This window comes from Akebia trifoliata, chromosome 9, assembly GCF_017979445.1.
Source record: "Akebia trifoliata isolate Shusen 1 chromosome 9, ASM1797944v1, whole genome shotgun sequence".
Lineage (NCBI taxonomy): Eukaryota > Viridiplantae > Streptophyta > Magnoliopsida > Ranunculales > Lardizabalaceae > Akebia > Akebia trifoliata.
In genome coordinates, this window is record NC_141383.1 from 9,290,302 (window position 1) to 9,304,854 (window position 14,553).

The window sequence follows — 14,553 nt, forward strand, 5'->3', positions numbered from 1 at the left end:
AACCAAAATGTTTTAATTCTGAAAATGTTGATTTACCATTTTCAAAATTAAAATGATAGTCTATCGTCTTGGAAAATTTTCAATTTTTCTCTACCTTTAGGGGGGATTTCTCCTCTATGGATGGGCATGTACTAGCGTAATATATGTGATGCAATTATGAATCATCAACAATATACCTAATCATCGTAAATGACTGTTGTGCATTAGAGATCAAGAAAAAATATTTAGAATTGGTAACATTAATAAGTACTAATTATGGTTAGACCGAATCGAGTGAATATTATCTAGATAATAAAAAATAAAATAAAAAAATCTAGGTTTAGTGGGAAATAGACATCCTCGATCTTACACTCTTGAAGTCAAGAGCTCAAGGACAGATAATTAAAAGAAGAATTGAGATCGAGTAAGGTGTCCCATTCCTACACTGTAGGAATAGTGTCTACATGGCCTGTTTTGTAGGAGTTTAAAACATATTGGACTCCTAGCCAAACTGTTTTCTACCTGACATGTAATCCGATGTGTTTAATTTTCAACCAAAATACACCAAGTAAGAACTATGTTATTATAGGAATGGGACATCTCTATGGATCGCGACTCTTTAAAGAATGCTTGCTCGTAAACTGCCAATGGACATCACAATACCTCCATGTTATTCATTCCTATCATTCTTGCCAACTGCCTTTGCGTATTCATTGCTAGTGTAACAGGATGTCTTAGGTGGATTCCTATTTAACCAAGATTTTCCAATACTGGAAATGATAATTTGCTTCTAACAATGGTTACAAAATACCAATTGATACTATGAATCGTAAATATATTATTCTAATAACTATCACAACCAATCATTTATGATGAGCTACGCTGAATATGATTTGATATATCTTATAATATTATTGAAAAATATTAAAGTGACTTAAAATAATACTGGAAATAACATTGAGAGTGCACTTGAGTATGTAGAAAATCATTGATGATTTTTAACAAAATACGAGTGTTATATATATAGCGAAATGCTAACGTCCAAGATCTCATGGGAATATTAGTATTGTCCACCAAATCCAATTATCTTAATATCTCTTTTTATTTTATCTTTTAGTGAAAATACAAGAATATGTTGATCTTTTATATAATAAATGTTTGTTTATGTAATAAATGTTAAGTACATTTTACTCTTTTGATTTAAATACATTTTTTTGTTCTAAATTCTTAGGCAATCAATACCATTATAATAAATGTATTTATTAAAGATATAATAAATGTATTTATTATGTAAAAAATTAGCATACCTTGATGTTTTTCACTAAAAATAAAATGTTGAAGATACTACTAGAAAAAAAAAAAAAAAAAGTGTTGGTCAATACTAACGTCCCCATAAAATTTTAGATATTAGCATTTCCCATAATATATATCTATATATATATATAGATATTATGAAAGAGAGAAGTATCAATTACATAAATAAATATTTATTATGAAAAAAATTTAATATACCATTATGTTTTTCACTAAATGACAAAATGAATAAGAGTAATATTGAAAAAATAAAAGCCTTGAAAGTTAGCATTGCTGTATATGTATGTGTGTGTGTAAGAGAGTGGGAGAGATATACTCTTCTAATAAAGGTGGGCAATAATCTTCTAAACTTGTAGTAGACTTAATATCCCTAAGAAAGAGTTCATCAGGTAGAAGTGAATGCATTCTGTAGACGCTTACAAACTCCTCAGTAAGAGAGTAGGGAACACCATGATCTGTTGGCCTATCTTGACCGACTAAGCCACTCAGTTTTGGTCCAAAAATGTGTCCGAACGTATCCTTGAATCTCTTTCCCAGAATTCCGTACCTACTCCAATAATAACTTCTTTAGTAGCTGAAAAAAAAACTAAGGAACAAATATAAATAAATAAATAAACTTAAGAAACTATAAAATTTGATTATTATACTATCCTAATTAATTTTGTTTTATCACATAGGTAGTTATTCCATATATATCACATGCACCTTTATGTAATGTGTCTCTATGAAAAAAAATTGCTCGCAAACGGCATCCCTAATTTATTAAACTATCCTTGATATAGTCGACGTGGCATTCATTGAAGAGTCTATGAGCACAATGACCAAAAAATACTCTATCTCTATATTCTAACAACGGTGAGAAAAAAGATTGTACCCTCAAATCATAACCCACCTACACACTTAAATATATAAAAAAAAAATAATAATAATAGTAATAAATAAGAAACAGTATAGAAAAATTGTAATAAATAGTATATTGACTATTTTTTTAATTTAATAAATCAGTAACTCATTGCTTGCGGGATTCGAACCCATGTCTCTAATATATCATCACCCAAAGACTTTACCAATTAAACTATTTATATATAGTGACATTAATTCCTTCCAGTAAGAAATAAATCAATTATCTTTTCTGGTTAACAAGTAAAAGATTAATTATCTTATATGTCTTACCAGTTGATCCTCATCCCTGCTAGAAGAGCATCAGTCTTGAGGAGTTCCACAGTCCAATCGATTGTGTGAATTTTAGCAATGACAGCTGAAGTTACCAGTCTTGCATGTTCATAAAGTTTGTCGTCGTCATAATAAGGGTAGTGTACCTAAAAGATTATAATCACTCAATCAATCTTCACAAATTGGAAGCAAAGCATAAATTAGAAAATTGTTTCATCAGTTACTCTTGATAATGTAAGCATTATTTTGATTATTCACTCTTTACTCACATGTCTAGATAATAATTTATACAACTATCCACATAATTAAAATCGTCTAACTATTCAAGATGAACTCAGGATTATCAATTTCAAGATGTATAACCATTAACAAACTTATGTCTATAAAGTATTAGGGTGTATCGTTACATACCTTGAATTGAAGCCATCGGCATTAATCCAAAAAAGTGAAATTAACGATTCTCCTTTTCGTGAAATAGATCTAATCTCTAGACTCGCCTTCTCCTCCTTGATCTATCTTTTATGGATCGATCACTTTCCTGATGGAATTTGGATCCTAAAAGACCTCTCCAATGTTGCCAATTTTTTTTATTTCAAAATCATCTAATGCCACCACTTTTATATTTAAATTTAATATAATGATTCATTTTAATAATAATTTTCAAAAATCCCTTTATCAATATTTTAAAATACAAATAAACCCTTTTGATACCACCTCCTAGTATATATATATATAATCAATTTATTTTTGTGATCAATTAACCAAAATGTATGACACCTCTAGCTATGGGTCACTAAATAAATTAAAGAAATTTATCACATTGGACTCTCTAATCCAATCTTAAATAATAAACATTTGAAATGAGAAAAAGAAAACAAATTGTGAACATGAACTCACTTTGAGCATGTCGCAAACAGCATTGTGTTCCTTGACAAATAACGCTTGCAATACGGAGAGGCCAGCCCAAAAATTCCGAACATCACCTGATATAGGGATCCCCATCTCATTATGTTTAAGTAGTCCGTCTTCTGCAATCTTCAATTTCCCATCGTTGAATGTCCTTACTCTTCCTAGATTTTCTTTGTTGTTCCCATAAATTACGCTCCCATCCCTAGTCAAACATTAGCTAATTAAATGTGTCTTTCTTGAATATTTGTCTCTGTTAATTTGAAGCTAAAAGGATGGATATATGGTAAAATTACTAATGCATATGAAATGTTGGTAGTGGAATCCATGAATGAAGCCTCATGAGTTGAACTAAAATAAAATAAACCAAGGTTCATGAAGCCTAAGAGATCAGTTTCCATGGAGATTTTATTATTGGCCAAGGAATTAATGTTTGTGATAAACAAGATGGTTGATTCAATGAGAAGTTGTGCATATCTTTTGATATATCGCAATTGTCCCAAAGAAAATCAAATGAGTTTGCCTTGATGTAAATTTTGAAATCTGAATATTAGGGGGAGGGGGAATGCCTCTAAATCTCTGTAAATCATGAGTTACATACATTTCAGTGCCTATGCCTTGAAATTTGACATTTAAATATGCTAGGTATATCAACAGAGCATATGTCCAAGTATGAGATGAGAAGAAATCACTGTTTTAGTAAAATATTACATCTAGTTATCTCAGAATGCAGACCTCTCATACTTTGAAATCCTAGTTTCTCTTACTTAAAAACAATGTATAAGTATATAATACTGGGGGAATTACCAAATCGGAAGAAATAAAAGGTTGGAAATTCTAAACTATCAATTTTAGAAATAACAGTACATTAATTACCATTTTTGGAATTAAAATGTTTTAATTTCAAAACTGGTTATGCACATTTTGCCTTTATGGATTATTTTATTAAGTGGGATTTAAATGGTCAGTATTATTCACTGAAGGACTATTTGGTACATAATGTCAGTAAAGACTCTTTTATAATCATTGTCCTTTCTTTTCCCCAGTTAAGTAAAAAAAATTAAATTACCTTTTTTGAAATTAAAGTGAACAGTCTACTGTTTTAGGAGTTTTTAATTTGATAAATAAGCCATGATACTTACCTAGTGTACAATGCATGCCTGGTGATTGATTACCGACTACATTCAAGGCCCTATATCAACAATATTTTATCTAAACGTAAGCCAATTGAATCAACTGGCCCATTAGATCGGCCCACACCAAAAAATATATATCTATATATATATATATATATATATATATATATATATATATATATATATATATATATATATTATATATATATATATTTATAGTTAAGTCTTGATATTGAGCTTGCAAAGGTTTGGCTGGGTTCTAAAATTTTCAACCCATCAAATTCAGGTTGGGGAGGGCTTAATAGTGCCTGGCCTATCCTGGCCCACTACTATATCTTAAATATAATTTGATGCATGCTTTTGTATCAGAACCCTAGTGAGCCTTAATAAGCTTCTCAAAGTGTTCGAAACCCCACGAAGCAATGAATTCCTTAGGGTCACCCTCCACGGTCCGATAGACCCTCAACTCAACCAGTTACACATAGGACTTTCTAAGGGGGCGATGCATGTGATCGTAGGATTAGTCTCACTCAAAGGGTGGGAGGAATAACCATGATAAGAATATATATATATATATATATATATAACTTAATTAAAAGTAAAATAAATTGAAATTACAATTTATCCATCAATTCAATATTTTAAATCATTTTTATTGGTCCAAGGCTAATAAATCATTTGTATATTACCTTTACCTGTTAGAGTTGGGCTGGGGTAGGGATTGATCAACTTAGGTCCGATATGGGTATAGGGCTGTTCTAAGATATAGCCCACCTACTTAGGGCCGGGTTAAAGCTCAACTAAGCCCTACTTATGTGTGATATCTAGTGATTTTTTTTATTATATAAGGATTGAACATTGGAATGAAAAACCTTAGAAGAGAGTAAAAATACTCCCCCAAGTCCTTACCACCAAGAAGTCCTCGTGTTGAAGAATCCTGTCTTTACATCAGATGAACCTGTAGGAACTTTTTTGCTTTCAAGAAACTTGAATGATTTCAATGGGCATCCATCTGCAATATCATGAGGAGCTCTAATCTCCACCTACATATTATAATATATGAGACATCAAAATCTTTTTACTTCAGAATCTACATCTAATTAAGAACTGAAATTTACTTGTTTAGTGTCCTCCATATGATCTACCCAATCATGAACCATGAATTGTATCCATGAACAAGCCATCAAGTTGAATTGTTTTCCATTGTCTATCAATTTCTTCCTCATTAAAAGCTTTGAGGCTACAATTGTAGGGTGAGGCTCCAACAACTGTAAAATGAAATTACATTCTATCAAGTTTTGAACAACAAAATAAAATGTGAATATTATCAACAAATTCCAAGCATTTATTATGAGTTAAATTATACATTCAAAATTGTTACCCCATACATTATTAATTTCTATATATTATATTATAGATGAATTGTTAAATTGCATTAGAGTGTGGAAGGATTTACAAGAAAGGGAAATTCCCAAAACATTAAGAATATTTGTTTTAATTTTGAAAACCATAAATTATCATTCTCAAAATTAAAACATATTGGTTAAAGTACGGAAAATTTTCTATGTAAAATAATAAATATTTTTTTAGCTTTAATTTTAATAAGGTTTGGGATCCATTGACTTCTAAGAATGACTTATGAAAAAAACACATGATCCCGACCCGTTAAACACAAAATCTAATGGTTGAGATTTATGAGTATCTTGATAACACAAATCTTGGTGATACTTATCCCAAGGATAAATGTCAACCATTGGATTTTACATTTAAAGGGTTAGGATCATCTATTTTTTTCATGAGTTATTCTTAGGAGTCAAGGGATCCTGACCCTTCTAATAAACGGTTAAAAAAATTTTACTTTACAAAACAATAATATTTTTCCCTACTTTGACTCAAATGTTTTAATTTCAAAAACAATAATATATCATTTTCATAACTAAAATGAGAAGACAGACTACTGTTTTGGGAATTTTCCAAATTTTAGAGCATGTTTTGGTAAAACAAGCAAGAGAGAAAAAAGAGAGACGGATTTAACATTGGATGGCACTATTTGCAAACACCAAAAATACTCTACTTACCCACTTGCTTAGCATACACACATAATGTGAAAAAATTGAAACAGCAAAGACAATACAATCGCAGAAAACACAAGGATTTATGTGGTTCGGCAATGTGCTTACGTGCATGGAACATAATAAAAACAATCACTATTTTCTCATTAGTTTTATAGTCTTAGACATCTCTATTTATATAACCGAGAGTTACTAAAGCATGTAAAACTCCTCAAAATATAAACCCCCAAAAATAGTAAACCCCTTAAGAAAATATTACGTGATTACCCTTTTCATACCTTTAAAAAAAAATTGGGTCGGGCCCACATACCTGGGAAGAGGTGTTGCCCCCCCCCCCCCCTTTCAGGCCTGATTGAGAGAATACAAGACATTAACACAACACCTAAAAAGTAAAAAATTTCAACTTACACACTAAATTAAACTTGATTCTCTATGCACCCACCCCCATGAATACAGAATGAAAGAAATGTTTATTCTCTATGCACCAACTCAGCAAACCAATCTTTTCTTCTTCTTCTTCTTATTATTATTATTATTCTCTCTCGCTCTCTCTCTCTCTCTCTCTCTCTATTTCTTCTTCTTCTTCTTCTTTATGAAATCGGTTTTTTGTTTTGCATGTTAGGATATGTGCATTAAGAATTTGTAAAAAGTGTGAAAGCGTAAATTTCTTTGTTTATATATATTTTAAGGTCAGATGGGTGCGTAGAGTATTTTTGGTGTGTGCAAATAGTCTCTCACTTTAACTTTTACTTATCTTATATTTTTTTAATATGGTAGGGTGCATCGTAATACTCCTTATTATTGTGCATCGTAACACAATACTATTACGTTGCATGAAATGTATGGTAATTGATGATCATTGTGAGTTTACTAAAATCAATTTTTACAAAAACTTATTATTGTTGATGAATATTATACTAACATTACGTGAAAAGGGGGTAAATACGACGCCAAGGTGTCATGCCTAAAATCCTAACATGCATCCCAAGATTTTGTTAGAATCTCGAGGTGTGAGATATTCTCCTACAATGATAAACATATAAAATATCAATATTTCTAACAATGATATCATATATTGTAGGGGAAGAATAATTAAATATGATACATAAACAAAAGTAACAAGTATATCTAATTACTTCTTTTATTTATATATAACAGAAAGAAATATGGGCATGTACTGCCAAGAATATATTAACATGCCCTTACAACATGAACCAACTACTTTATCTATACGTATGTTTCTAAATCATAGTCATAATATACAGATTAATCACACAAATTCATTTGTAAACAATGCAAGTTTGTTAAAGTATAAATTTGTTTAAAAGATCTCTACAACCGTGAAATAAAGTGGAATAAAATATTATCATAAACTTGAAATACCAAATATACAACATCAACCTATAATATAACATACAATGACAGAGTACTATAATAGAGAGTTGAGGATCACAATTGATATGTATATCTCAATCAAGATACGATTGATCCAATACTTCACTAGTGTAGAGTCGCACCGTTAGTTCCTAATTATATGGTCTGTCTCTGTCATACTTGGGTGACTGATTTTTTGGTTCAGGTTAGCCGTTGACTAAAACCTTAATAAATGGGCCAGTAAAGTAGATCAATATTTTCTAACTACTATAGACTATTAATGATCATTGACTAGTCATCTTCGTTTATACCAATCTAACATGCATCTAATACTTAGTAAAACTCTATCATTTATATAACAACTTTTACCTTTTATTCTCTACTAAAGATAGATGTGAATTTTTTGTGTAGATACTCCAATTTGCATCAACCCATTAGAAAAATCCAAATTTTCTCAAGTTGTCTCCAATTTAGAACTCAAGCCTCTCAACGAGCCCATATTGTTACTTAGCATCATCTTCATGCATAAATCCATCATGTCATGCTCCACTTTATCCCTAATCTACTGTAATTTCCTACCTTTCATTCTCCATTAACCGATCCATCACTCATACCATAACCAAAGTCCATTTCCTAACCCAACCTAAGCCCAAGATAAAATCCACCTTCTAATCCAAAATCAAGTTCATTGTCTAAATCCAAAACCACGTCCACTCTCAAATCCCAAAATCCATAATCCAAGTCTATTATAAGCCCAACACTGATGCATCATCTAATTGGAGAGTCAACTCCCTCATGTGAAAATCTAAAAACACCCTTCACAAATAGGGTGGTCAAACCAAAAAGGGTCTTTGGTCTTTGGTTATTCCATAAAGTTGAGAAAACTTCCAATCATACCTTCAAAAGGGGGAAATCTTCAATTACATACATGGAGTTCTCTCATTAGATCATTTAAAAAAAACATCCACCCTTGTTTTATAAGTTATTTATAAATGAACTAAGGTTTACTTTTCACCTACCACTTTACCTTTACGCATGTCACTCCTCTACTTACCATCTCAAAAGTGTTTTTTATTTTCTCACCTCTATTTACCAAAAAACCAAAGATCAAAGAATATTTTTTGGGTTTCTTCATAAATATCATCTTTACCCTCACACAAATGAAAATTTCAAAAGAAATAACCTAAATCTCAAGTCCATTATCTTTATTTTTAGGGTTGGACCATTTTACCCCCAAGAGTTCTCTAAGAACTCTATAAATAACCTCAATTTCTATGAATAATTCATGCTCTCAAGCCCCTATTTCTCTATTCCAAACTCTACCCGAATTTCTACTCACTTTAGCCTTCTCTCAACCTAAGCTTCTATTTAAGAACCTTCACCCACCTCGCAACTTTCAATCAACAAAATCTCTACTCATTCTATCATCTTCTAACCTTCAACTCACTCAAACCTCAACCATATTATTCAACTTTCAAGTTCACTTCTCAAAGATCAAGTTCATTCAAGACTCTCAAGGGACAAGGTGGGTTAAGATGTAGTTTACTTTTAAAGTTTGCATTTTCTTCTTCTATCCATTTACTTTATTTTCTTTTTAGAAATCTTAATATGTAATGCATATCCTCTCCCATCTCCAGTAGGTTGGACTAAGGTTCGATTGAAAGGGTAGGGGCTGAAGCCATTTTTTCCTTAATTTCATGCATCATATTGTACACAAATGCACCCACTCACATGTACATAGTTATGATGAAGAAATGTGTTACCCTCTTGTTGGGGTGAAACATTAAGGCCCCGTTTGATTCAGCTGCCTGAATCTGCTGTCAGCTTCTGCTGTCAGAATCTGCTGTCAGAAGCTGAAACACTAAAAAGTTTGTTTGTTACATCTTTGTAAAAGTGCTGTGCTGTTGACCAGAATCTGGTAATTATTGTTTGATACAGTTTCTAGAATCTGTTGTTTAGGGTAAAATGACCAGAATACCCTTAAAGTTGATAGAACACTCAAAATGCATACAAAATTACCAGAATACCCTTATAAATATATAATTACACTAAATATATATATATATATAATAAAATTATATAAATTTTTTTAAAAATAATTGTATTAATTTTAAAATATTTATAATTCAAAAAAAAAAAATTATAGAAAAATTTATAATTCTATAGAAATTTCGACAGCATCTCCTCTTAAAAATGGACATATGAAATTTTTCTGATAAACAAAATACCTGCATAATTCGCAATTCAACATTCACATTACATCATATATACATAACATATCCACATCACATCATATATACATAACACATCCACATAACTTCTAATTTGCATTCTGACATCATTTAAACATAATAATCATAGTTAATATAATAACTAAAATTGAAATAAATAAAAACATGAAAAATATACATCCAACAAATGTATACAAAATATATTTTTCATTCTTCTTATTTGATTCCGTTACTTTATTTTGAGGAACATTATCATTGATAATGTCAACTTCATCTGCCTACACAAAAGACCCTTCATGTCTCTATAAAGTAAAATAACACATGAATTAATATCAGTCTCACCAAATATAAATATGCACCCAACATTAATATCAATATTATATTACCTGCCAAGATGGACACCTATAAAACATCCTCCCATAATTTTTTTTTGTTTTAGCTATGATTAATGTCATCACTCGACCACATGAACAACATGGTGGATACGTATAATTTGCCATTAATGCTATTCATCATATACAAAGAACATAAATAAATTAGCATAGAATCTTCGAAATATAATTAAAAATAGTATAATTTTTATTCCAACATCGAATAACAGTATTTATAATTACAATACAAAGTAAAAAAAATTAATATGAAAATGCATCAATGATTGCCAGTAAAAATGGCATCAACTATTGAATCCCTGTGCATTTTCATTGTTTGTTAACTCTGACGACCTACTGATGGGGAAACTGGATACTCTTGATCAATGATCCCATCTTCTTCCTCTTCCATTGCCCCTTCTTTCTCGAATCAAATAAATTCTTCATCGGCAATCGCATATTTTCTAATAAAATTGTGCAATGCCATGCAGGCCACAATAATGTTTCGTTGTTTATCTAAATTATAGGAATGCATCATCTTCAAGATAGACCATTTTACTTTCAAAATTCCAAAGGTTCATTCAATCACATTTCGAAGTGAAGAATGTAAATGATTGAACATTTCTTGTTGACCATTTGTCCGTGACCTCCGATAGTCTTGTAGATGGTATCGAACACCTCGGTAAGGTGCGAGATAACCTTTCATGAGCGGGATCCCAGCATCTACCAAATAGTATTTACCTATTATCCAAAAAAAATTTATATTGCCTAATCTTGAATATAAATATATATAATTGACAAAGAACCTAAATACAGACCTGGTGGAGGATATAAAAATTTTAAATTGGGAGTATTCAATGTTTCAAGGAAGACCCGTGAATCATTGGCCGATCATTCCCAACCAACCACCATATGAGTGAACAACATGTCAAACGAACATGTTGTCATTATATTTTGTGTGAATCCCTTATGTCCTCCATATTGCATTTGGTCTGTTATTGGTACAAATGCACTAACATGTGTTCCGTTTATCGCTTCAATACAACCCTACATATTTTTTAATTATATTAATATAAACATTAATAAAACAAATATATTTAAAGTGTATGTATATGAGAAATTACCTTAAAATATGGCCAAAAATGAGGATTGTTACGGATGTGTGGAGAGACTTCATTGAGGTCGGGAGGTACAATCAAGGATATTGACAAGTTCACAATCGCCAAAAGAACTATGTTGAAGTACTTGCTAACCGTTTCAAGTAAATGAACAAAACGATCTGCAATTACTCTTTATCATTGATTATGTCCTATTATCAATAGGAACATCGCTACTTGTTCCTGAATAGTAATATATCGTTGCATCTTTAGCAGACCCCGTTCGTCCAAAATGGAATATAGATTCACAAATACATGGCTTTCTATTCTAAACAATGAGTGACACGTCGTATTATTATTCAGTGTTTTCCGCACAAAATCAATCCCCTTGAACGGACAATTACTATGATCCTCCCTATCTAAGACATTCTACAATAAAATAAAGAACCTAGGATGGCTCCTCTCGTGCCTATATTTAAAACACTTGACCCAACAATATTATTGGTATCATCATTTGAATCCATGGTATCAGTCGTATCAACAGTATTTGTGCTATCAATATCTGAATCCATTTGACCTGTTTATGGATCCATATTAGTTGTATATACACCCAACTTACAATACACAATAAAATGATATCCATCACATACAACAAAACTCATTATCCATAATATTAATCACAATAAACATCCAATAATGCAAATAATATCCATCTAACAGAAAATATAATATATGTCTAACAAAAATTAACATATCCATTTAACAGCGTATATTACATCATATTAGTGCAAAAAGTAATTAATGTATATTGCACCCTATAGGTGCATCATCAAACCAACATAAATATAAAAGTAACCAAGTATATTGCACCCTATAGGTACATCTCAAGGCCAACATAATATAAAAATAACATGAAAAAATGTCTAACAATTTCTCCCAGCCAGATAATTAGTCATCTCGCTCTCCAACCACCTAAGACGAATATATGTTGATCGTAACCCACAAAAAATCTCTCTGAATTGCTTGTTCTTCATAAACATCTTCAACGCAAAATGATAGAGATCACTGTTGGGGATTATATCTGTTAGTTGGTCTAAGAGGTTGATTGACTCTTGAATAGTACCTTTCTTAACAGAAGTAAGATTGATAGAAGTAGATGTCTGATTGTTAACTGCATCTACGAGCTTCTCCAATGACTGGCCAATTCGCATAACAGTAGTAATTTTCTGCCTACGACCCTAAAGTTGTAGAGTATCGCGATTTCTGCGTCGAACAGGGTCTGTGGGTTGGGGTACAGTAGCGGTAGCATCATCCCCTAACTCATCAGCATCATCAAGAGTAATGTCTAGAGGTGTCTGAGACTCCGGGGGCAAGGTCTCCATGACATCTTCTAGATCATCCCCAAGATTATCTGGTTGGTTTACTGATATAGATAGCATTGTACCAGATGCAGGCGACCACATCCGGCTACCAGTAGCATATGTGCCTCCAAAGATTACATCTAATTGCTTCGCAAACATCAAAGGCTTTGATCGAAATATTACATCTTTTGGATGATGCTTTAAAAAATAAAAATTTTAAATATATATAAAAGAAATAATTTTTTTTTAAATAAATAAAAGAAAGAAGTAACAAAAAAATATACCTCTAACCACCCATCCCATCACTCCTCACTTGCATCTAATATACCAGTCTCAACATCATAAGAGACGCCAGTATTTGTGCAAATCTTATTCCAACGTCCCCAAATTCCTTTTTGTCTATCCCACTTATTTTTCATTTGCCCTCTATCATAGTAAATGCCAGTTATCCTTTTAAACTCCTTCACCAATGTTTCATATCTGATCTTATCAAGTATTTTATGTGGTCTCATCCCCTTTTTAATTAATTCATAGCATATCTCGACCCAAACTTCATGTTGTTTGGGTGTCCAATCTGCTTTCACACTTTTTGAATTGTTATCTTCCATCTGTCAATGGTAATAACAACAATAGTGCATGAAACAAAACATGTCATATTCTACTTCAACTTCATCACCAATTTTTTGTAAAATCTTTAGTTCACTAACAAAAAAATCAGAAGAAAAACCAAATAAAAGCAATGTATAATGAAAGAAAAGCACAATGTATAAGTGAAAGGAAATCACATATATATATTTTGACTTTTAAACAATGTATAATCAAAGAGAAAAACCAGAAGGCAATGTCAGGTTATCTTATAGATAGCTGGAAGAACGCACAGTTCTCAGTCCCACGGTGAGGGATCCCTATGTTCTCAATCTTTGACTGTACAGAATACAGTAATTGATGTGTGTGTGTGCGTGTGTAAATTACTCAAAGCTCAAATGACTCTTTTGCTCAAAACTGAAATCCAGTCCTTACTCGACCAAACCTTACATTATGAATCATGCTACCATGACTAACTTAGTAAGGTTTTAAATCTTACTAAGGAAAATGATGAATTGAAGAGAAACTTGAGTAGATTATAAAAAATAAAAATATCTTCGACATTTAATAATTCTTAGCTAGAAGATGACTTGTTTTAGGAAGTCATGCTACCATGACTAAGAAAATATTTTAGAGCCATGGACAAAAATTTCTAGGGGATAATGATGGAGAGATGACCATGGTAAACAAATAAGATTGGGGGTTATATTGCCTAATCTTTCTAACTCCTCAACCCTTCCTAATCCATACACCTTGCTATTGTGAAAATTTATTGCCAACCCAAAGACCGCCTGAAAACAACATAGAGTGACGCTTAAGAATCTAATTTGGTCCATCAAGGCATCCATCATTGTGAAAGTGCTTTGTTGATGGTATAATAACTCAATGTATTCTTTTTTATTAACATTGTGAAAGTACTCCACCCAATTATTGGACAGAATTGGCCCCTTTGGTCTG

General features: G+C 31.5%; 1 protein-coding gene across 1 annotated transcript in view; it reads right to left on the bottom strand.

The window, feature by feature from the left end:
* LOC147394255 (alpha-dioxygenase 2-like) overlaps window positions 1-14,553 on the bottom strand; it is a 67,594-nt gene that overhangs the window by 2,899 nt on the left and 50,142 nt on the right. Inside the window, exons 3-7 of the mRNA XM_086454350.1 lie at window positions 5,627-5,776; window positions 5,418-5,551; window positions 3,364-3,577; window positions 2,467-2,612; window positions 1,610-1,840 (exon numbers count right to left, since the gene is read on the bottom strand). Coding sequence (XP_086310476.1) covers window positions 1,610-1,840; window positions 2,467-2,612; window positions 3,364-3,577; window positions 5,418-5,551; window positions 5,627-5,776 — 875 coding nt within the window. The remainder of the gene's footprint in view (window positions 1-1,609; window positions 1,841-2,466; window positions 2,613-3,363; window positions 3,578-5,417; window positions 5,552-5,626; window positions 5,777-14,553) is intronic.